The 24,659-nt window shown below is 38.7% G+C and overlaps 1 protein-coding gene across 7 annotated transcripts in view; it reads left to right on the top strand.

The window, feature by feature from the left end:
• Nucleotides 1–24,659, top strand: part of ARHGEF9 (Cdc42 guanine nucleotide exchange factor 9) — a 515,595-nt gene that overhangs the window by 378,480 nt on the left and 112,456 nt on the right. For all 7 annotated transcript variants that reach the window (XM_088834154.1, XM_055438785.2, XM_088834153.1 and 4 more), the window contains one exon: nucleotides 13,673–13,852. In XM_088834154.1, coding sequence (XP_088690280.1) covers nucleotides 13,673–13,852 — 180 coding nt within the window. The remainder of the gene's footprint in view (nucleotides 1–13,672; nucleotides 13,853–24,659) is intronic.

Below are 24,659 nucleotides of genomic sequence, written 5' to 3'. Positions count from 1 at the left end.
CTCCCTCTTGGAACTCTCTCCCAACCTCTCCCCATCCTACCCATCTAGATCACCTCAGAGCACTGAGCTGAGCTCCCTGTAATGCATAGCAGTTTCTCACTTGCTATCTTTTTTTTTTTTTTACACATGATAGTGTACTGGGTTGGGTAAAAAGTTCATTTGAGTTTTTCTGTAAGGTTTAAGGGGAAAACCTGAATGCACTCTTTGGCCAGTCTAATATATATGCCAATCTCAATCTGCCATTTTATCCCACCCCTCTCCCTGCCCTGCTGCACGTCCACATGTCCTTTCTCTACATCTGTGTCTCTATTCCTGCCCTGCAAATAGGTTCATCTGTACCATTTTTCTAGATTCCACATATATACATTGATATACCATATTTGTTTTACTCTTTCTGACTTACTTCACTCTGTATGACAGACTGTAGGTTCATCCATGTCTGTACAAGAGATCCAATTCTATTCCTTTTTGACCAACTAATAGTCCATTGTGTATATACACCACATCTTCTTTTCCATTCATCTGTCTTTGGACATTTAGGTTGCTTCCATGTCCTGGCTATTGTAAACAGTGCTGCAATGAACAATGGGGTGAATGTCTTTTTGAACTGTTGTTTTCTTATGGTATATGCTCAGTATGGAATTGCTGGGTCATATGGTGGTTCTGGGGCTTCCCTGGTAGCTCAGCTGGTAAAGAATCTGCCTGCAATGCAGGAGACCCCTGTTTGATTCCTGGGTTGGGTAGTTCCCCTGGAGAAGGGATAGACTACCCACTCCAGTATTCTTGGGCTTCCCTGGAGGCTCAGATGGTAAAGAAACCTCTTGCAATGTGGAAGACCTGGGTTTGATCCCTGGGTTGGGAAGATCCCCTTCAGGAGGGCATGGCAATCCACTCTAGTATTCTTGCCTGGAGAATCCCCGTGGACAGAGGAGCCTGGCAGCCTACAGTCTATGGGGTCACAAAGAGTCATACATAACTGGGTGACTAATCACAACACAGCATTGTAGTTCTGTTTTTAGTTTTGTAAGAAACCTCCATACTGTTCCTCTTAGTGACTGTAAAATCTTTTGCACAACAAAGAAAACCATAAACAAGATGAAAAGACAACCCTCAGTGTGGGAGAAAATATTTGCAAATAGAGCAACTGTCAAGGGATTAACCTCCAAAGTATACAAACAGCTCATGCAGCTCAATAACAAAAAACCAACACAATCAAAAAATGGGCAGAAGACCTAAATAGGTATTTCTCCAAAGAAGATATGCAGATGGCCAAGAGGCACATGAAAAAATGCTCAATATTGCTAATTATTAGAGATGCAAATCAAAACCACAGTGATGTATTACCTTACACTGGTAGAATGGACATCATCAAAAAACCTACAAACAATAAATGCTGGAGAGAACATAGAGAAAAGGGAACCTCTTGTATTGTTGGTGGGAATGTAAATTTCTTGTTTCTGTAGTGCTGCCTAGTAGAACTTTTGGCAGTGATGAACATGTTGTATATATGTAGTCTCTGTTACAGTAGCCACTGGTCAACCATTTGTGGCTGCTAAGTACTTGAAATGTGGCTAGTATGACTGAGAAATGGAATTGTACATTTTATTTCATTTTAATTTAAATATCCACATGTAACTAATACATACCAACAACAACTGCATGTGAAAATATTAAGGCCAAGGACTTTGGACCTTAACTTTCTTCACCTAAACTCATTTTCTCACCCCGTCCAGGAAAGTTAAAGTTTATCTTCTTCCACTTCCTCAAAGCAGTAAGGTAGGATAGAAAGAACAAGGGCTCTGTAGACATGGAGTGCTGGGTTTCACGTCTTAACTTAGTCACTAATTAACCTGTGGCCATGAAGGTGCCCTTAACTCCTATAACCTTTGATTTTATGATTTCTCCAGTGGGTTTCATTTTCAGTTCAGTTCAGTCGCTCAGTCGTGTCCAACTATTTGCTAACCCATGGATGTCAGGCTTTCTTGTCAATCAACAACTCCTGGAGCTTGCTCAAACTCATATTCATTGAGTCAGTGATGCCATCCAACCATCTCATCCTCTGTTGTCTCCTTCTCTTCCTGCCTTCAATATTTCCCAGCATCAGGGTCTTTTCCAATGAGTCAGTTCTTCACATCAAGTGGCCAAAGTATTGGGGCTTCAGCAGGCATTAGAGAAAATGAAATAATGCCATTTGCAGCAACATGGATGGATCTATTTATTGTCATACTGAATGAAGTCAGACGGAGAAGGACAGCTATCATAAGACATCATGATATGGTGGAGGCATGGGTCGACAGTGGCCTGACGCAGGGTCAGGGGCACTGAATACAACAGTACTGGCATAAGCCCTTTGGAAGGAGGTTGTCATTACTCCTAACATAGGTTTGCTTCAGGAAATGCAGCCCCCATGCATAAAGAGAAAATTGGATTAAAGATTTACTGAGCACAACCCCACCCATCAGACAAAACCCAGATTCCCCAGAGCCAGTCTCTCACATCAAAGAGCTTCCACAACCTCTTAGTGCTATCTGTCAGAGGTCAGACAGGATGAAAATGACAATCACAGAAAACTAAACAAACCTATCACATGGATTGCAGCCTTGTCTAATTCAGTGAAAATATGAGCCATGCTGTGTAGGGCCACCCAAGGCGGACGGGTCATGGTGGATACTTCTGATAAAACATGTTCCCCTGGAGAAGGGAATGACAAACCACTTCAGTATTCTTGTCTTGACAACCCGTGAACAGTATGAAAAGGCAAAAAGGTATGATAATGAAAGATAAACTCCCCAGGTCGATAGATGCCCAATATGCTACTGGAAAAGAGTGGAGAAATAGCTCTAGAAAGAATGAAGAGATGGAACCAAAGTTAAAACAATGTGCAGTTGTGCATGTGACTGGTAATGGAAGTAAAGTCCGATGCTGTAAAGAACAAAAATGCATAGGAAACAGGAATGTTTGGTCCATGGATCAAGGTAAATTGGAAGTGGTCAAACAGGTGATGGCAAGAGTGAACATAGACATTTTAGGAATCAGTGATCAAAAATGGACAGGAATGGGAAAATTTAATTCAGATGACCATTATATCTACTATCCTGGGCAAGAATCCCTTAGAAGAAATGGAGTAGCCCTCATAGTCAACAAGAGTCCAAAATGCAGTACTTGGGTGCGATCTGAAAAAAGACAGAATGAACTCTGTTCCCTTCCAAGGCAGACCATTCAATATCACAGTAATCCAAGTCTATGCCCAACCACTAATGCTGAAGAAGTTGAAGTTGAATGGTTCTATGATAACCTACAAGACCTTCTAGAACTAACATCAAAAAAAGATATCCTTTTCACCATAGGGGACCGGAATGCAAAAGTAGGAAGTCAAGAGATACCCAGAGTAACAGGCAAGTGTGGCCTTGGAGAACAAAATGAAACAGAGCAAAGGCTAACAGAGTTTTGCCAAGAGAACACACTGATCATAGCAAATACCCTCTTCCAACAACACAAGAGAACACTTTACAAAGGGGCATCTCCAAACGGTCATTACTGAAATCAGATTGATTACATTCTTTTTAGCCGAGGTTGGAGAAATTTTATACAGTCAACAAAATGACCAGGAGGTGACTATAGCTCAGATCATGAACTCCTCATTGCAAAATTCAGATTTAAATTGAAGAAAGTAGGGAAAACCACTAGGTATGACTTAAATCAAATCCTTTATGATTATACAGTAGAAGTAACAAGTAGATTCAAGGGATTAGATCTTATAGAGTTCCTGAAGAACACTGGATGGAAGTTCATGACATCATACAGAAGGCAGTGATCAAAACCATCCCCAAGACAAAGAAATGCACAAAGGCAAAATTGTTGTCTGAGGGGGCCTTACAAATGGCTGAGAAAAGAATAGAAGCAAAATGCAAAGGAGAAAAGGAAGGATATATCCATCTGAATTCAGAGGTCCAAAGAATAGCAAGGAGAGATAAGAAAACCTTCCTAAGTGATCAGTGCAGAGAAACAGAGGAAAACACTAGAATGGAAAGACTAGAGATCTCTTCAAGAAAACTAGAGACACCAAGGGAATATTTCATGCAAAGATGGGCACAATAAAGGACAGAAATGGTATGGACCAGACAGAAGCAGAAGATATTAAAACGAGGTGGCAAGAATACACAGAGGAACTATAGAAAAAAGATTTAATTAACCAGATAACCACAATGGTGTGATTACTCACCTACAGCCATACATCCTTGAGTGTGAAGTCAAGTGGGCCTTAGCAAGCATCACTATGGACAAAGCTAGTGGAGGTGATGGAATTCCAGCTGAGCTATTTCAAATTCTGAAAGGTGATGCCGTTAAAGTGCTGCATTCAATATGCCAACAAATTTGGAAAACTCAGCAGTGGACACAGGACTGAAAGAGGTCAGTTTTCATTCCAATCCCAAAGAAAGGAAATGCCAAAGAATGTTCGAACTACCGTACAATTGCACTCATCTCACATGCCAGCAAAGTAATGCTCAAAATTCCCCAAGCTATGCTTCAACAGTAGGTGAAATGAGAACTTTCAGATGTTTAAGCTGGATTTAGAAAAGGCAGAGGAACCAGAGATCAAATTGCCAACATCTGTTGGATCATCCAAAAAGCAAGAGAGTTCCAGAAAAATATCTGCTGCTGCTGCTGCTAAGTCACTTCAGTCGTGTCTGACTCTGTGTGACCCCCTAGACAGAAGCCCACCAGACTCCCCTGTCCCTGGGATTCTCCAGGCAAGAACACTTCTGCTTTATTGACTACACCAAAACCTTTGACTGTGTGGATCACAACAATCTGTGGAAAATTCTTAAAAAAATGGAAATACCAAACCACCTGACCTGCCTCTTGAGAAATCTGTATTCAGGTCAAGAAGCAACAGTTAGAACAGGACATGGAACAATGGACTGGTTCCAAATTGGGAAAGGAGTATGTCAAGGCTGTATATTGTCACCCTGGTTATTTAACTTATATGCAGAGTACATCATGTGACCTACTAGGCTGGATGAAGCACAAGCTGGAATCAAGATTTCCGGGGGAAATATCAATAACCTCAGATATGCAGATGACACTACCCTTATGGGAGAAAGTGAAGAGGATCTAAAGAACCTCTTGATGAAAGTGAAAGAGAAGAGTGAAAAAGCTGGCTTCATTTTACCAAACTCTTTAATTCATTGAGGAAATTAAGTAAATCTAATATTGTAAGTATTTGGGAGAATGTAGTTTTTCTTTCCTTCTTTCCCTTTTCTTCTATTTACCTATCCATCCATGTCTCTCTTTTATCTTTTTCTCTTCCTCCTGTCTTCTTATAAATGGTTAATATATTTTTTTTAATATTACCCTCTTGAATGTGTTAGGTAACATTGGGTATTAAACCACTGATATATCATTCATTCGGTAAAAATTTAGTGGAGTTCTGCTCTTTACCAGGCCTTGGACATATCTCCTACCCTCAAATTATTCTGCCCTTGACCACCAGCATATGAATCACCTTGAGTTTTTTAGAAATTCAGAATCTTTAACTCCATTCCAGACCCGAGTTCAAATCTGCATTTTAACTAGGTTAACATTTGACTTACAATGCATATTAAAATGTGTGGAGTACTGTTATAAAATGATAATTATCTTAAACTATTTACAATAGCCTGGATATGGAAGCTGTCTAAATGTCCATCATCAAGAGGAATGTATTAATAATTTTGTGGTATATATATACAATGGAATATTAATAAGCCATAAAAAATAACAAAATAATGCTATTTGTACCAACATGAATGAATCTAGAGATAGTCATACTGAGTGATGTAAGTTAAAGAAAAAGACAAATATATGATATTGCTTATATGTGGAATTCTAAAAAAGGCCATAAATGAACTTATCTGTGGAACAGACAGTTACAGACATAGAAAAGAAACATATGGTTATTGAGGGGTAAGTAGAGAAGGGATAAATAGGAAGACTTGGATTTACCTCTGCATACTACTATATATAAAATAGATAACTAGTAAGGACCTACTGGGTAGCGTAGGGAACTCTACTCAATATTCTGTAATGGCCTATATAGGTGAAAGTGAAGTGAAGTGGCTCAGTCGTGTCCGACTCTTTGCGACCCCGTGGACTGTAGCTTACTAGGCTCCTCCATCTGCAGGATTTTTGAGGTAAGAATGCTGGAGTGGCTTGCCATTTCCTTCTCTAGGGTATCTTCCCGACCCAGGGATCGAACCCAGGTCTCCTGCATTGTAGGCAGACACTTTACTGTCTGAGCCACTAGGGAAATGTTTGGCCTACATAGGAAAAGAATCCAAAAAAAGAATCAGGATATATTTATGTATAATAGTCACCTTGCTGTACACCTGAAAATAGCACAACATTGTAATTCAAGTATACCCCAATACAAATTTTTAAAAATGATAGCTGTCTTGTAATCTTTAATACAAGTTAGTACATTCTGTTCTTTGCCAAGGGACAATGTCAATAACTAAGTTTTTATCACTCCTCTGCTCAAAACTTTCCAGTGGCACACCTTTCCTTCCTGAGTAGAAGACAAAGACAAAGTTCTCATTATTACTTACAAACCTGTGTGATCAACATTTCCTTACTTCTGTGACTTCATCTCTTGCTCCTTTCTCGTGTGCTCTCACTACTTTAGCCACAATGGCCTACTGTTGTTCCTTAAAAAGGCCTGATATGCTCCCCACTCATAGCCTTTCCATTGGCTTTCCCTTCTGCCTAAAGTAGTCCTACCTCAGTTCAGTTCAGTTCAGTCGCTCAGTCATGTCCAACTCTTTTCAGCCCCATAGACTGCAGCACTCCAGGCTTCCTTGTCCATCACCAACTCCTGGAGCTTGCTCAGACTTGTCCATTGAGTCAGCGATGCCATCCAACTGTCTCATCCTCTGTCGTCCCATTTTCCTCCTGCCTTCAATATTTCCCAGTATCAGGGTCTTTTCCAATGAGTCAATTCTTCTCATCAGGTGGCCATAGTATTGGAACTTCAGCTTCAGCATCAGTCCTTCCAATGAATATTCAGGACTGATTTTCTTTAGGATTGACTGGTTGGCTCTCCTTGCAGTCCAAGGGACTCTCAAGAGTCTTCTCCAACACCACAGTTCAAAAGCATCAATTCTTTGGCACTCAGCTTTCTTTATGGTCCCACTCCCACATCCATACATGACTACTGGAAAAACCATAGCTTTGACTAGATGGACCTTTGTCGGCAAAGTAATGTCTGCTTTTTAATATGCTCTCTAGGTTTGTCACAGCTTTTCTTCCAAGAGCAAGCGTCTTTTAATTTCATGACTGCAGTCAGCATCTGCAGTGATTTTGGAGCCCAAGAAAATAAAGTTGTTTCTCCATCTATTTCCCATTCTCCCCTACTATAAAGTAAATTCCATGAGGGACAGTTTTCTTCATTTATTTACTGATACATACTCAGCACCTGGCACAGTGGTTGGCAGATGGTAGATGCTCAATAAGTATTTTTGAAAGTCAGATTTAATTACAAGTGCACGTGTATGTACTGTTTTGGCAAAGTACATTCACATCTTGACATTTCATTTTCATACAGGAAATAGGTTATTATTGTCATAACTATTTTTGAGATCAGCAGACTGAATCTCTAAGAGACAAAATTACTTTCCTAGAGTTCTCAGGCACTGGCCCAGAGGGAATCTGTTAAGTCTTAGATGGATTTTATTCTCAACTCTCAAATATCTTGGCCTCTTTTCCCAGATTTCTTGGGCATGGGCTCAGGACAGCAATGCAAGAATTTATCTTTCCAAAAGATGGAGTGTCATTCCTTGCTTTGAGAAATTTCCCAGTCCAACTAACCTACCAAAGTTTTTGTTGATGATTTGTGAGTTCCATATCTCTTAATTGTTCTTAATGCTGAAGCTAATGGTTTAAATGGGAAATATCTCTTTGTCCCATCCTGCAACCACAGATGTCAAAGGAACATTTAGCTAGGACAAAATAAGGGTAGAGAAACTTGTGTGTAGCTGGGTCAGAAGACAATATTTTAGCTCAGGGTTGTGTCACCTCTAAACCAAAAGGTATGAGGAACAATATGATTTATAAGAAAGAATACCAAAACCAGAATTGGGATTCCTAAGTTTAGGTCCCAGCTTAGTTACTAACTGATTGAGGAACCACAGGTGAATCATTTCCATCCTGGACCTTGTTCCCTAATTCTAAAATTAGCAGATTGGAAGAGTTGCTCTAAAAGTGCTGTCTGGATATTACTTTCTCTGATTTTGTGAGATCTAGGTATGCTCTCACTAAAGAACACTGTGATAGTAATCCATGTTACTTCTTCATTTTCTGCCATTTTCTCACTGATACCGATGGAGGCATCTTACTCATGCACAAATGTATTAGCATTGTATCTACTCTTTCTGTAGGTTAAGGGAGATCTATAAATATTGTGTTCAGTATAGAAAAGAGTCACTATCAGAAAATGTTCATTTTTTGTATTTATTTATTCATTTATTAGTTACTCCTAGAAGCAGAAAGTGCCTCACCAACATTTAAATTACACTACCCTCATTTTACAAATGTGGAAGTAGAAAATAGAGTTATTTTTATCAAAGTAATTCAGTGAGGCCAGTAAAAGAAAGTATATTTTTTAATGAATTCTCTGAAAAGATGACATTCTTCTTTCTAAATAAAAGCAGTGATATAAAAGAGAATTGGCTTATTTCTAGGCCATCTTGACCAATGGTTTATGGTATTTACTCTTGTCTTAAAAATCATATTATGATCAGGGAAACTGAGACACAGGTTAAACAAAGTTAAATACTCTCTGAGTAAGACAATCTCAGTCATCTGATACCTGTGAAATAAATTCTGTCCTCAAATGCCTCCAGAAAAGCTGGACTAGTTTTCTATGGTCATTTGTATTAGTGTCTCATACAACATCAAGGAATTCTTCCTAGACCTGATAGAGTTTATCATACTATAGCTTCAAGACATTTACATTCGATATGTTTAAGCCTGGAGTTTTCAAACTTACTGACTTTTTCTTTCTATGAATTGCCTATCTTGATTTATTCCCAATTGTCTTTATATCTTGGTGTATATGTAGTAAATAATGCATTGAAATAAACAATAATATTTGTATAGCACACTAAACTAAAAGGATGAGGCAGCTCATTGGCCTGCAGTGACCAGCCCAGGGTTTTCTGGCTGCTCTAGGCCCTACCTATCCATACCACCTCAACAATCGAGGCCCTGTTCCTATCCTTTGCCCATTTTCCTGTAGTTTCTCTTTTTTTTTGGCTGATTTATAAGAGTTCCTGGTATATTCCAGATATTAATCCTTTGGCAGTTTTCCAAGTTGCAAATCTTCCTGTCATCCTCTTATGTTTTAATGGTTTCATTTAATCTGAAAAAAGACTTCATGGACAAAAATTTGAAAGAAGAAAAGCTCTAGAGATACAGGCTATGAACAGGCAACCATCGTTATCATTCCCTAATTATATTGAAATTATTTTCAAGACATATATCAGGTCTCTTGTCAGGCTTCCAGACAAAACAGTGCATGATATCAGTAGAGAGTCGGAAGTGAATGAGGCCCTGGAAATCTTTTCTGATATATACATTTTATAGAGGTCCAGGTTTGCACAGGCCTTTCCCTAAAGGTTTTTTAAAACCATAGTTGATCCAGAGGTTCTTTGATTCATCTTATTTCCTGCAAGTCTTCGGAATCTCCTCTGGAGGTCATGATTTTGATTTGCATCTCATATGAGGCACTGATTCTAGCTCAATGCATTAGATTTAGACTTTTAGATCAACACGGAGGGTTTAGAAATAGTAAAATTAATAGTCAACCTTCATTGCCTATTATCATGGCAATAGCAGGGCTAATTCATGCTGATTGTGATTGATTTGATAACTCCCACAGTATTGCCTTCACATTCATGCTTATTTTACTCCTAGGAGAGGTGAGGCTCTCAGAAACTACTTTTGTTCAGTTAGTTCACACCTACTGCCATATCACCTTATTCTCTCTTACCATTCAGATGGAGCTAGAAGGTGTTCAAAGCATGCTTGACAGTAAGATCTATAGACCCCTTCTGCTCCCTTTGCCCTGTGACAAGCCTTCAGAGGTCCTCTGCAACTTCTCTTCTCCAGGACAAACAACCCTGGCATTCCACCATTCTTCATGGTGTTGCTTTTCAGGCCCCTCTCTGCCCTGTCTATTTCCTGCTTTCTCTGTATCCTTTTCTTCGTGTTTCTCTGAAAACAGGGCTCAGAAATGAATGATGCTCCCCTGCAGTAGTGTGATTGCCTTTCTATTACTTCTCTCATTCCACCTTCTCAGTCTGTTTCCCCTTTATCCCTAACTTAAAATGGCATTATTTTTTTTTGAAAGTCACCAACTCATCTTAAACTTATACATCCTTAAAAATGAGTGGGTAAGAAGAAAGAAAGATTGACTGACCCCTAATCAATGCCCTGTTCATTATTTTTGTGGAAAATTCGGTAAAGTCACTGAGTCAGCCAAAGAAGAGAGTGAAAAATAAAATCAAGACTCCAGAGAACTAGTCAACTCTCCTGGCCATTCTCCCCTCAGAAGTCTAGGCAGTTGGGTGAAATAGGGGCTAAGGATGACATTTAAGGTTTCTCTGGCTACTCCCATATCCTTATGTCCCCTTTTTAATTTCCTTCATAAGGACATGTGTGTGCTAAGTCACTTCAGTCATGTATGGCTCTTTGTGAACCTATGGACTATAGCCTATCAAGCTCCTCTGTCCATGGGATTCTCCAGGCAAAAGTACTGGAGTGGGTTGCAATGCCCTCCTCCAGGTGATCTTCCCAACTCAGGGATGGAACCCACATCTCTTATGTCTCCTGCATTGATAGACAGGTTCTTTACCTCTAGAGTCACCTGGGAAGCTCAATAAAAGCAGTTTCTATCCATTATTTGTAATCCCTTCAGCAAGTCATATGTCTTAAACACTAGGGCTGGAGAATTTAAGAAGACATGGGATTCTCCTCCTTTCCTTGATAATATTGTGTTCAAGGCAATCTTTTCGAGGCTGTATTTTCTTTATATTCTCTAAGACTTTTGTCTTATTTTTAATCATAAAGACACAGTGACACCATTTTGTATTCTACTTCTTAACATCATACCATAAACACATCTCCATGTTACAAGATAGTCTTTCTGACTTTAATGGCTGTGTGATATTCCATTAAGCTAAATGCACCATAATATATTTATTTATAATCTAGCATTAGCTTTAAAGAAAAACAGTTGACAGTACATTCTAGGGCCCTACCATCCTATGGATAGTTACATTTCGCCTAATATATAACTTTACATTCCCTAGTTATGGCACATTCCCTTTCTATATAATGTAATATAAAGAAAATTGTATCCTTAACAAAGGTAATGGATAGCATATTGGGGGAATTAGGAAGCCATTCTGACACCTCTGTCTCTTTTTCAGACACCATTTTTTCCTTTTTTCCCTATTTCTGTTGTATTCCATACTCATGTTAAGATATAGCATCCTTACTGCACTTTTAAGGATTTAATGGTAATTTGTCACTTCCCTGAGATCTTTCAAATGGGAGCAGTAAACAAAACTATTAAGTATTTCATGAACTGACTTATCAGGGGATGAATGAGCTGTCCAGGCTGAGTTCGTCTGTTTCTTGTCACTCACTAGTACTTACTTCTAACCCAGAAGTGACATGTTACATTGTAACATTGTTACCATTGTATTCCAGTTATACTCACAAGCCTACTTTAGGGTGAAAAAGTGGGAACAGGGGTGAGTAGGTCTCTGCCCCTTGCTTAATGTCAAGATGGAAAAGTTCCTGCCAGGTGATATGCTCACTGATTTCCTTGCTCTACTATAGCTAAGACACTTTCAAAGGTGTTAAGAGTGAAGAAGAGAGAGTGGGGAGAGAAGGGAGGAAAATAGAGATAAGAAAACTAGGAGTTACATATTAGGCAGAGAGGAACCTTCAGGAATTTATTACCTCTCTTCCTATTAGTGAAAGAAAGTTTTTGAGGAAAGCAGAATTTGGGAACCTGCCTGGCATTCTGTGACTCACAGGGTCACAAAGAGTCGGACACGACTGAGCGACTGAACTGAACTTTAGTGAAGAGACTAAAGCTAAAAGGATATTCTGGGAGTAGAGAGTGTCTTCCTCTTTGTCAGGAATTGGATATAAATGAATGTAGGACATCTTGCAGAGAAGGCAATGGCAACCCACTCCAGTATTCTTGCCTGAAAAATCCCATGGATGGAAGAGCCTGGTAGGCTGCAGTCCATGGGGTCACGAAGAGTCGGACACGACTGAACGACTTCACTTTCACTTTTCACTTTCATGAATTGGAGAAGGAGATGGCAACCCACTCCAGTGTTCTTGCATGGAGAATCCCAGGGACGGGGGAGCCTGGTGGGCTGCCGTCTATGGGGTCGCACAGAGTTGGACGACTGAAGTGACTTAGCAGCCGCAGGACATCTTGAGCATAGTAGTCAGGGAGGGCATAAGCTATTAATTAAATAAATGTCAACACAGGCACAAACTATTAATTTGCAAATTGTTAAAAGACACTTACTCATTAATGCCTGAATTGGAGGGTAAGAAGATAAAAGTGAAGTGAGATTTTGGTAGGAGTTGGTAAAGGGCATTGAAACCAGGAATGAGAATCTTCCTGGAGTAGCCTAGATGCCTTCATTGCAAACTGTGTTAGAGGAGACAAATGGAGTTAGACAGGGCCAGAAGTGATAAGTCATTCACCATAATGCTCTTCATTAGGGGCTCAACAGGTGTTATAAAACTCACATTTAGTTTTTAGATGAAAGCAAGTGAGCATAATTCATTCCCACCAGGAACATTTTTACATGCTAATGATTTCTAATGAAGACCATTACAGTTAGTTAAAAATGTACACTTGGAGGTTCAGAATGGAAAACTATGTTTGTTTGTTTGTTTCCTTTGCCTTGACTTACAATGTGTTCTGAGTCTGATTGTGTTATCTCAGTTCTCTTATCAGACTAAGCATTTCTTTCATTGATTCCTTTTTCATCAGTGGCTAGCTGTATTAATTCATCCATTTATTCACAAATGTGTCCTAAACACGTACCCTGTTGAAAACACCATGCCTGGGCACCTATGGGCTTTCTCACTAAGCTCATCTAAACAATCTCTCCTAACCAGCTACCTCAGATGACTACGACATTTACTTTAAGAATGGTTTGGTTTTGTCTGTTCCTTTTTGGGAAGTTTTCCTACCAGAGCTGTTGGACTGGTCCTACAAGAAATAGAACATTAGAGTTGTGAATCAGTTCAGCTAACCCAAAAGCTACTAAAGCGAGTGAAATTATTTGTGCTTAACCAGATTCTGAGAAAGAGTCCTATCACTTTTGGGGGTCCTTGTCATAGAGAATGGTGGGCAAAGCTCTATGCTCTGGAATCTTTGCACTCTGGAGACCTTTCCTTAAGATCCAGCTTTCCTAATTATTCATTGATCGAGTGACTTCCTTCTCTAAACCCCAATTTTCTTGTATGAAAAATGGAAATGATTATTTCCTGTTTACACCATAGAACTGAAGTAAGGATCCCAAATGCTTAAGAAGTGGTAAAACCCTCAAGGAATGAAGGGCATCCTCATCCTGGATTTTTACTTTGTCTGCAGGGCTACCTGAAGCAATGCCGGAAGAGAAGGGACATGTTCAGTGATGAGCAACTGAAGGTGATCTTTGGGAACATTGAAGACATCTACAGGTTTCAGATGGGCTTTGTAAGAGACCTGGAGAAACAGTACAACAATGATGACCCCCATCTCAGTGAGATAGGACCTTGCTTCCTGGAGCACGTAAGCATCTTCCCCTTTGGGGAGGGTTTTGAGAGACATTTGGAATTCATGCAAGGAGTCTCTGAGCTATCTGGTTCTACTCAGCTGTTTTGTCCCACAGTAGTGGATGCATTCCTCTCTGACCTTGATGTTCACCCCCTTGCTACAGTATGAGAACTTGGAATGATACGATGACTTGGCCAAGGACTCTTTCTTTACTGTTCCCCTCTTTTTCTCTCCTTCCAGATAGTTACCAGTAGGATTTTTCTTCAACTTCTCTTTTCTATTTCTATTGGGCTCAGTTTCCATGGGACCCAACATTTTGGTAGGGACTCTGAACTTATTCACATATTCCAGGAGTCTGAGAAAAAGGAAAAACTATGGTCACCATGAAAGTGGACCCTGCAAGGCATTTAGGGGAGAACACTATGGTAGAGGAAGTGACTTGTGTAGGAAAAGGGGCCACATGACTTAAGAGAAAGGAGCACTAGAAACAGGGAAGTGAGGATGCAAGCCATAAATATGACTGTCTCGGTAACTGGGTAAGTTCCTTACCTTCTTTGGGCTTCTCACATGGATTTAGGAAGGTTTCACTTTATACTTCTATGGTTCTATAATATCTTTTTGGGTCTTATTCACAGGTAACCTAATTTTGACAACTTTTCTCCCCATTTTTATAAAGTATTTATTTTTAAAAAGATAACACATTCATGTGGTATAAAATTCAAATGACACATGGAAGTATACAGCTAAAAGTAAGTCTTCTTACAAATTTTCCTACTTTGACTGTGGGAATTTATGTTGAGGTGATAGCCCTAAGGCAACCCCTATGTTCAGTGATTTGTTGGAAATCCCAGGACTCAGCATATAGTCATACTCATGGTTATGATTTAATACAACTAAAGGATACAAAGCAAAATCACCAAAAGGAAAAGGTAAATGGGACAAAGTCTGAAGGAAACCAGGTATAAATTTTCAGAGTCCTCTCCCAGTGGAGTTACACAGGGTGTAATTAGTTCCCTTTACAATGAGTTGTGACAGCACATGTGAAATGTTGTCTACCAGGGAAAATTATTAAGGACTCAATGCCTAAGATGTCTATGGGAGGCTGGTTATGTAGGCACTCTCTGCCTAGTGTGTACCAAAATTCCAGACTCACAGAAGGAAAGCAGGTGTTCAGCATAAACCACAGTGTTCATACAAATAGCTTAGGCACAGTGAGCTATTGTTGTCAGGGAAAGGTGAAAACCCTCTTGAGATCCAAATTCCAAGATGCCAGCCAAGGGCCAACCTTTCAAGTAGGCCTTTTTAGGGATAGCAGTCTCAGGCCTGATATGTTAAGTCCTTTCTTTTCTTTTTTTTACAGCTTTAACTGATTTAGTCATTCCATAAAACACCTGGGTAGTGAAGTCACGACCCCGTGGACTGTAGCCTACCAGGCTTCTCAGTCCATGGAATTTTCCAGGCAAGAATACTGGAGTGGGTTGCCATTTCCTTCTCCAGGGGATCTTTCCAACCCAGGGATCGAACCTGGGTCTCCCGCATTATAGGCAGACACTTTACCGTCTGAGCTACCAGAAAAGCCGAAGTTAAACATGTTTACGACTTACTGGTTTCAATTGTGAGAATATATCCCAGAGAAATTCTCAGAGGTCCATGAGAAAGGGAACATTTACAAGGTTGTTGATAGCATGGCAGTGTTGTGTGTCATGAGGGCAGTTAGATGCAGCTTAGGTATTTATCACCAGGCATGGATGTGAACCATATGTGGGATGCTTACTCTGGGTTAATATGTAGTAAGAAATAACAAGACTAGATGTGTGTACCCAATAGCAATGTGTGTGAATATCATAAATATAATATTGAGTTGGGAAAGTAGAATGTGGAATACTGACTCTCAATTAGAGTCTACCCTGTGCCTTGTATACCTATTAAGCATTTTCTATCTACTGGAGGTCAGTAGCAACACTTCCAGTTGTGACAACTGAAAATGTCTCCAGATGTTGTCAAATGAACCACTAATTTATTGAAATGATCTTATGCTTTTACCCTGTAATCTGTTAACATGGTGATTTAGATAAAACAATTTTCATATCTTAAATGAGCATTGTATTGCTGAGATAAATGCTAGCTAATCATGGTGTATTATCCTTCTTTAATAATGCTGCAGTTCATGGGATTGCTGTCCATAATAATGCTGCAGTCCATGGGGTCGCAAAGAGCCAGACATGACTGAGAGACTGAACTGAACTTAACTGATCCTTCTTTATGTATTAATTCACGTTTTTAAAAGTATTAGATCGTTTACCCTTTCTAAATTCAGTTCTAAGTTTTCTTTTTTTTAGGATTTCATTTTTTATCATCTTTGTTTAAGTATAATTTACAAGCAATAAGATTTACCAAATGTTTAATTCGATGGGTTTTAACAAACGCATGTAGTTGTGTAGCTACCACCATAATAAAGATTATGGAACATTTCTATCATTTCATCAAGTTCTAATGTTTTTCTTTGTTATCAAACTTTGCTCCCACTCCGGCTCTTGGCAAACACTGATACGCTTTCTGTTACCATAATTTTGCTTTCTCTAGAATCTCATATAAATGGAAATATACCATAATGATATTTTATGTTGACTTTGTTTAACTTAATTTCTTTGATGTCCATCCATATTCTTGCATGTATTAGTAGTTTATTTATTTTTTTATTGTTTAGTGATATTCTCTTGTGTGGATATACCACTCATTCACTAGTTCATTCCAGGACATCTGGGTTGTTTACTAGGTTACTTCCATGTTTGGGATTACTGGGCTGTATTGTAGGTGATTATTTAATTTTATAAGATACTGCCAAACTGTTTTCCAAAGTTGCTGTATCATTTTGCATTCTCACTCTAATCTATAAGAGTTGTAGTTGTTCCACATGGTTGTCAGAACTTCATATTATCAGTATTTTTAATTTTAGCCATTCTAATATATATGTTCAGTTCAGTTCAGTCACTCAGTCATGTCCGACTCTCCGCGACCCCATGAATCACAGCACGCCAGGCCTCCCTGTCCATCACCAACTCCCGGAGTTCACTCAAACTCATGTCCACAGAGTCGGTGATGCTGTAAAGAGCAATATTGCATAGGAACCTGGAATTTAGGTCCATGAATCAAGGCAAATTGGAAGTGGTCAAACAGGAGATGGCAAGAGTGAACATAGATATTCTAGGAATCAGTGAATTAAAATGGACTGGAATGGGTGAATTTAACTCAGATGACCATTATATCTACTACTGTGGGCAGGAATCCCTTAGAAGAAATGGAGTAGTCATCATGGTCAACAAAAGAGTCTGAAATGCAGTACTTGGATGCAATCTTAAAAATGACAGAATGATCTCTGTTCGTTTCCAAGGCAAACCGTTCAGTATTACAGTAATCCAGGTCTATGCCCCAACCAGTAACGCTGAAGAAGACGAAGTTGAACGGTTCTATGAAGACCTACAAGACCTTTTAGAACTAACACCCAAAAAAGATGTCCTTTTCATTATCGGGGACTGGAATGCAAAAGTAGGAAGTCAAGAAACACCTGGAGTAACAGGCAAATTTGGCCTTGGAGCACGAAATGAAGCAGGGCAAAGGCTAATAGAGTTTTGTCAAGAGAACGCACTGGTCATAGCAAACACCCTCTTCCAACAACACAAGAGAAGACTCTACACATGGACATCACCAGATGGTCAACACCGAAATCAGATTGATTATATTTGCAGCCAAAGATGGAGAAGCTGTATATAGTTAGCAAAAATAAGACCAGGAGCTGACTGTGGCTCACCTCATGAACTCCTTATTGCCAAATTCAGACTGAAATTGAAGAAAGTAGGGAAAACCACTAGACCATTCAGATATGACCTAAATCAAAACCCTTATGATTATACAGTGGAAGTGAGAAATATATTTAAGGGACTAGATCTGATAGATAGAGTGCCTGATGAACTCTGGACGGAGGTTTGTGACATTGTACAGGAGACAGGGACCAAGACCATCCCCCATGGAAAAGAAATGCAAAAAAGCAAAATGGCTGTCTGAGGAGGCCTTACAAATAACTGTGAAAAGAAGAGAAGTGAAAAGCAAAGGAGAAAAGGAAAGATATAAGCATCTGAATGCAGACTTCCAAAGAATAGCAAGGAGAGATAAGAAAGCCTTCCTCAGTGATCAATGCAAAGAAATAGAGGAAAACCACAGAATAGGAAAAACAAGAGATCTCTTCAAGAAAATTAGAGATTCCAAGGGAACATTTCATGCAAAGATGGGCTCAATAAAGGACAGAAATGGTATGGACCTAACAGAAGAAGAAGATATTAAGAAGAGGTGGCAAGAATATACAGAAGAACTGTACAAAAAAGATCTTCACGACCAAGATAGTCACGATAACGTGATCACTGACCTAGAGCCAGACATCCTGGAATGTGAAGTCAAGTGGGCCTTAGAAAGCATCACTACGAACAAAGCTAATGGAGGTGATGGAATATATATATAGTGGCATTTTATTGTATTTTATTTTTGCATTTGCTAATGATATTGAGCATTTTTAAATGTGCTTATTTGCCATCTGTATAAAATCTTTGATGAAGTGTCCTTGTCTTTTGGCCTTGTTTAATAAGTGGGTTGTCTGTTTTCATATTATTTAGTTTCAAGAGTTATTTCTGTATTCTCTTTGCAAGTCCTTGGTCATATATGTGATTTTCAAAGGTTTCCTCAGTCGGTGGCTTAGTCTTTCATTTTCTTAGCATTGTCTTTGAAAAGGCATAAAACTTTAATTTTATGAATTCAGTTAATCATTTTTCCATGGTTCATGTTTTCTGCTTCTTATTTAAGAGATCTTTGCCCAATACAAAGTCACGAAGTTTTTATCCTTTTTTCCTATAGATATTATGTAGCTTTAATATTTATATTTAGGTCTATGATAATTTTTGAGGTAAATTTTTATATTCAATGTGAAGAAAGGATCAAGGTAAATTTGTTAATTTGTTTCCATATGGATATTCAGCCATTCCAGCACCTTTGTTGAAAAAGCTTGCTAATTTCCCCATTGAATTACCTGGGCACCTTTGTAAAAAATCAGTTGATCATATATGTTTTTTCTATCTTTAAGAAAACTCTTCTGTTCCAGTGATCTGTGTGACTATTTATATAGTAATACCACCCTCTGTTTTCTTGTTTTAATTGAGATATAATTCTCATATAGCATTATATCAGTTTAAGTTGTACAGAATAATAATTTAATATTTATATATATTATGAAATGATTGCCACAATAAATCTAGTTAACATCCATCACCATACATAGCTACAATTTTTTCTCACATCATCTTGAATAATCTAGCTTCATTGCAAGTCTTGAAAGCAGGTAAACTCCTTCGTATTCACTTTTTTTCAAAATAATTTTATTTTAGATGATTTTTTAATTTATTTTTTATTGAAGGACAACTGCTACAGAATTTTGCTATTTTCTGTCAAACCTCAACATGAATCAGCCATAGGTATACATATATGCCCTCCCTTTTGAAACTCCCTCCCATCTCCCTCCCCATCCCACCCCTCTAGGCATTTCTATATACATTTATCTTATCACAATAAGAATTTTTTTCTCTTTATTGTAACTATATGAGATGATGGAAGTTAAATAAACATTGTGATTACCATTTCACAATATACGTAAAGCAAGCCATCTTGCTGTACACCTTAAACTTATACAGTGATGTATATCAGTTATTTCTGGATAAAACTAGGGGGAAAAGAATCAGCTTGCTTAGTTCTACCAAAAAGCAAGAAATAGACCAACTAAAAAGAACTCTTCTAGCAATTTGATTAGGATTACATTAAATCTCCCAGTATTGTTTATAGTTATCATTTGTATAGGTCTTGATCTTATTTTTAAAAATTGATTTCCAAGCAATTAATTTTTTGCCACTTTATAAATTGCATTTTTATTTCAATTTCCTGTAGTTTGTTGTGATGATATAGAAATACAATTGATTTTATATACAGAAATGGCAACCCACTCCAGTGTTCTTGCCTGGAGAACCCCAGGGATGGGGGAGCCTGGTGGGCTTCCATCAATGGGGTCACACAGAGTCGGACACGACTGAAGTGACTTAGCAACAGCTGTTCCCCAGTATTGCAGGGGATTGGTTCCAGGACACCTTGCAGATAACAAAACCCACAGATGTCCAAGTCCCATATATAAAAGGTACTCACTGGAAAAGAGTCTGATGCTGGGAGGAATTGGGGGTAGGAGGAGACGGGGACGGCAGAGAATGAAATGGCTGGATGGCATCACCGACTCGATGGACATGGGTTTGGAAAAAAAAGAAAGCTAATATCATTCGCAATGGTAAAATATTGAATCCTTGCCCCTAAAAATTAGGTGTAAGAAAAAAGAAGCCTGCTCTTATCACTAACACGATACTACAGATCCTAGCTAGTCCAATAAGTCAAGAAAAGAAAATAGGGGGCACACAGATTTAAGAAGAAGAAATAAAATTGCTGTCTTTATTCAGAAATCATGTGATTATGTATGTACAAAATTCTAAGGAATCTACCAAAAAAAAAACCTCAACCCAATTAATGGATTCAGTAACTTGTCAGGATCCATCAATACAGTTGACCCTCCATAGTGGCAGGTTCTGAATCTGTGGATTCAACCAACTGCAGATGGAAAATATTCAGAAAAAAGTTCCAGAAAGTTCCAAAAGGCAAAACTGATTTTTAAAAATAGGTTGTTTGACTTTTTATTGTTAAGTTCTAGTATTTTTTTATACAGTGGATGCAAGTTCTTTATCAGATATGCATTTTTCTGACTTCTTTTGATCTGTATGGCTTGCCTATTTAGTTTTTTAATAATAATTTTAAGCCCATGTATAAAAACTCTTTGTCTATCAGTTTCTATTTTTTATTTCTCTTAGGTTTTACTCATTTATTAGGTTGTTATGCACCAGGTTATTTTTTGAATGTGTACTGAACAGTGGATACAAAAAATTGTAGAGGTTTTTGTAACACTTAGAAATAATGTCAAGCTTACAGAAAAGTTTAAAAAATAAGAACAGCCCACACACAGTAATGAAGACCCAGAACAGCCAAAAATAGATAAATAAATAAAATTATATTAAAAAAATAAGAACACTACAAAGGGTACCCATACAGGCATACCTCAGATATGTCAGTTTGTTTTCATACCACCACAGTAAAGTGAGCTACACAGTGTTTTTGGTTTCCCAGTACATGTAAAACTTATGTTCATGTTATACTATTGTCTACTAAGTGTGTGAGAGCATTATGTCTAATAAACAATATACGCCTTACTTAAAAACACTTTACTGATAAAACATCCTAACTGTTATCTGAGCCTTCAACAAGTCATAATCCTTTGCTGGTGGAGAGTCTTACCTCAATATGTTGATAGCTGGTGACTGATCAGGGTGTTGATTGCTGAAGGTTGGGGTAGCTGTGGCAGTTTCTTAAATTAAAACAATGAGATTTGCCATATCAATTGACTCCCTTTCATGAATAATTTCTCTGTAGCATGCAATGGTGATGGACAGTACTTTACTCATGGTAGAATTTCTTTGAAAATGGAAACTGTCTCAAACCCTGCCACTGTTTTAGCAACTGAGCTTATGTAATATTCTAAATCCTTTGTTGTCATTTCAACTATCTTCACAGCTTCTTCATAAGGAGTAGATTCCATCTTCAGAAACAATTTTATTTGCTCATCAATAAGAAGCAACACTTCATCCATTAAAGTTTTATCATGAGATTGCAACAATTCAGTCACATCCTCAGCCTCCACTCCTAATTCTAGTTGTCTTGCTGTTTCTACCACATCTGAAATTACTTCCTCCACTGAAGTCTTGAAATTTTCAGTTATCCATGTGTGTTGGAATCAACTTCTTCCAAGATCCTATTAACACTGATTATTTTGACCTCTTCCCATAAACCACAAATGTTCTTAAAGGCATGTAGAATGTGAATCTTTTCCAGGTTTTCAATTTTCTTTGTCTAGATCCATCAGAGGAATCTATGTCAGCTATAGCCTTACAGATTTTATTTAATCCTAAGACTTAAACATCAACATCATTCTTTGATCTAGGGCCTGTATTGTTGTTTTTGTTGTTCAGTCACTACATCATGTTAACTTTTTGTGACCCAGGGACTGCAGCACACCAGGCTTCCCTGTCCCTTACTGTCTCCTGGAGTTTGCCAAATTCATGTGCATTGAATCAGTGATGCCATCCAATCATCTCATCCTCTGTTGCCATCTTCTCTTCCTTCTTTCAGTCTTTCCCACCATCAGGGTCTTTTCTGATGAATCAGATTTTCACATCAGGTGGCCAATGTATTGGAGCTTCAGCTTCACCATCAGTCCTCCTATTGAGTATTCAGACTTTATTTCCTTTAGTATTGACTGGTTTGAACTCTTTGCTGTCCAAAGGACTCTCAAGAGTCTTCTCCATCAACACAATTTGAAAGTATTAATTCTTTGGTTCTAAGCCTTCTTTGTGGTCCAAATCTCACAACCGTACATGGCTACTGGAAAAACCATAGATCTGACTATACAGACCTTTTTCAGCAAAGTGATGTCTCTGCTTTTTAATATGCTGTCTAGGTTTGTCACAGCTTTCCTTCCAAGGAGCAAGTGTCTTTTAATTTCATGGCTGCAGTCATCGTCCAGTTGTTTTGGACCCCAAGAAAATAAAATCTGTCACTGCTTCCAGTCTTTCCCCTTCTATTTGCCATGAAGTCATGGGACCAGATACCATGATCTTGGTGTCTTGAATATTGAGTTTTAAGCCAGCTTTTTCACATTCCTCTTTCACCTTTATCAAGAGGCTCTTAAGTTCCTCTCAACGTTCTGCCATTAGGGTAGTGTCATCTGCATATCTGGGGTTATTGATATTTCTCCCAGCAATCTTGATTCCAGCTTGTGTTTCATCCAGCCTGGGGCTTCACATGGTATACTCTGCATCTAAGTTAAATAACCAGGGTGACAATATACAGCCTTGACATACTCCTTTCCCAGTTTGGAACCAGTCCATTGTTCCATGTCCTGTTCTAACTGTTGCTTCTTGACCTGGGTACAGCCTTCTCAGGAGACAGGTAAGGTGTTCTGGTATTCCCATCTCTTGAAGAATTTTTGACAGTTTGTTGTGATCCACACAGTCAAAGACTTTAGCATAGTCAACGAAGCAGAAGTAGATGTTTTTCTACATTCTCTTGCTTTCTCTGTGATCCAGTGAATATTGGCAATTTGATATCTGGTTCTTCTGCCTTTTATAAATCCAACTTATATGTCTGGAAATTCTAATTTACATATCGTTGAAGTCTAGCTAGGATTTTGAGCATTACCTTCCTAGCATGTGAAATGAGCACTATTGTTTGGTAGTTTGAATATTCTTTGGCATTGCCCTTCTTTGGGATTGGAATGAAAACTAATCTTTTTCAGTCCTGTGACCACTGCTGAGTTTTCCAAATTTGCTGAAATATTACGTGCAGCACATTAACAGCATTATCTTTTAGGATTTGAAATAGCTCAGCTGGAATTCCCTCACCTCCACTAGCTTTGTTTGTAGTGATGCTTCCTTAGGCCCACTTGACTTCACACTCCAGGATGTCTGACTGTAGGTGAGTGACCATGCCACAGTGGTTATCCAAATCATTAAGACTTTTTTGGAATAGTTCTGTGTATTCTTGCCCCCTTTTCTTACTCTCTTCAACTTCTGTAGTTCCTTACCGTTTCTGTCCTTTATCATGCCCATCCTTGCATGAAATATTCCCTCGATACCTCCAGTTTTCTTGAAGAGATCTTTCCCTTTCTGTTGTTTTCCTCTATGCGTTGTTCAATTAAGAAGTCTTTCTTATCTCACCTTTCTATTCTTTTGATCTCTTCATTCAGTTGGTTATATCTTTCCCTTTCTCCCTTTCCTTTCATGTCTCTTCTTTTCCTCAGCTCTTTGTAAGACCTCTTTAGACAACCATTTTGCCTTTTTTGCATTTCTTTTTCTTGGGGATGGTTTTGATCACCACCTCCTCTACTATGTTTAAACCTCTATCCATAGTTCTTCAGGCACTCTATCAGATCTTATCCCTTGAATCTTTTCATCATCTCCACTGTATAATCATAAGAAATTTGATTTAGATCATACCTCAATTGCCTAGTGGTTTTCCCTACTTTATTCAATTTAAGTCTGAATTTTGCAGTAAGGAGTTCATGATATGAGCCACTGTCAGTTCCACGTCTTGTTTTTGGTGATTGTATAGAGCTTCTCCATCTTCAGCTGCAAAGAATGTAATCAGTGTGATTTTGGTATTGATAATTTGGTGACATCCATGTGTAGAGTCATCTCTTGTGTTGGAAGAGGCTGTTTGCTATGACCGGTGTGTTCTCTTGTCGAAACTTGTTAGACTTTGGCCTGCTTCCTTTTGTATTCCAAGGTCATGAAAGAAAGTGAAAGTCACTCAGTCATATCCAACACATTGCAACCCCATGGACTGTACAGTCTATGGAATTCTCCAGACCAGAATACTGAAGTGGGTAGCCATTCCCTTCTCTAGGATATCTTCCCAACCCAGGGATCAAGCCCAGGTCTCGCATATTGTGGACGTATTCTTTATGAGCCCAAGCCACTAGGAAAGTCCAAGAATAATGGAGTAGGTAGCCTATCTCTTCTTCAGTGGATCTTCCTGATCCAGGAATCGAACAGGGTCTCTTGCATTGAAGGCTGTTTCTTTACCATCTGAGCTACCATGGAATCCCACTCCTAGGTCATACTTGCCTGTTACTGCAGGT

The sequence above is a fragment of the Moschus berezovskii genome, chromosome X, assembly GCF_049115385.1.
Source record: "Moschus berezovskii isolate FMDL1 chromosome X, NW_MosBer_1.0, whole genome shotgun sequence".
In the NCBI taxonomy this organism is placed as follows: Eukaryota; Metazoa; Chordata; class Mammalia; order Artiodactyla; family Moschidae; genus Moschus; species Moschus berezovskii.
Note: the sequence above shows the minus strand (reverse complement) of the source record. Positions and strands in the feature narration are given on the sequence as shown.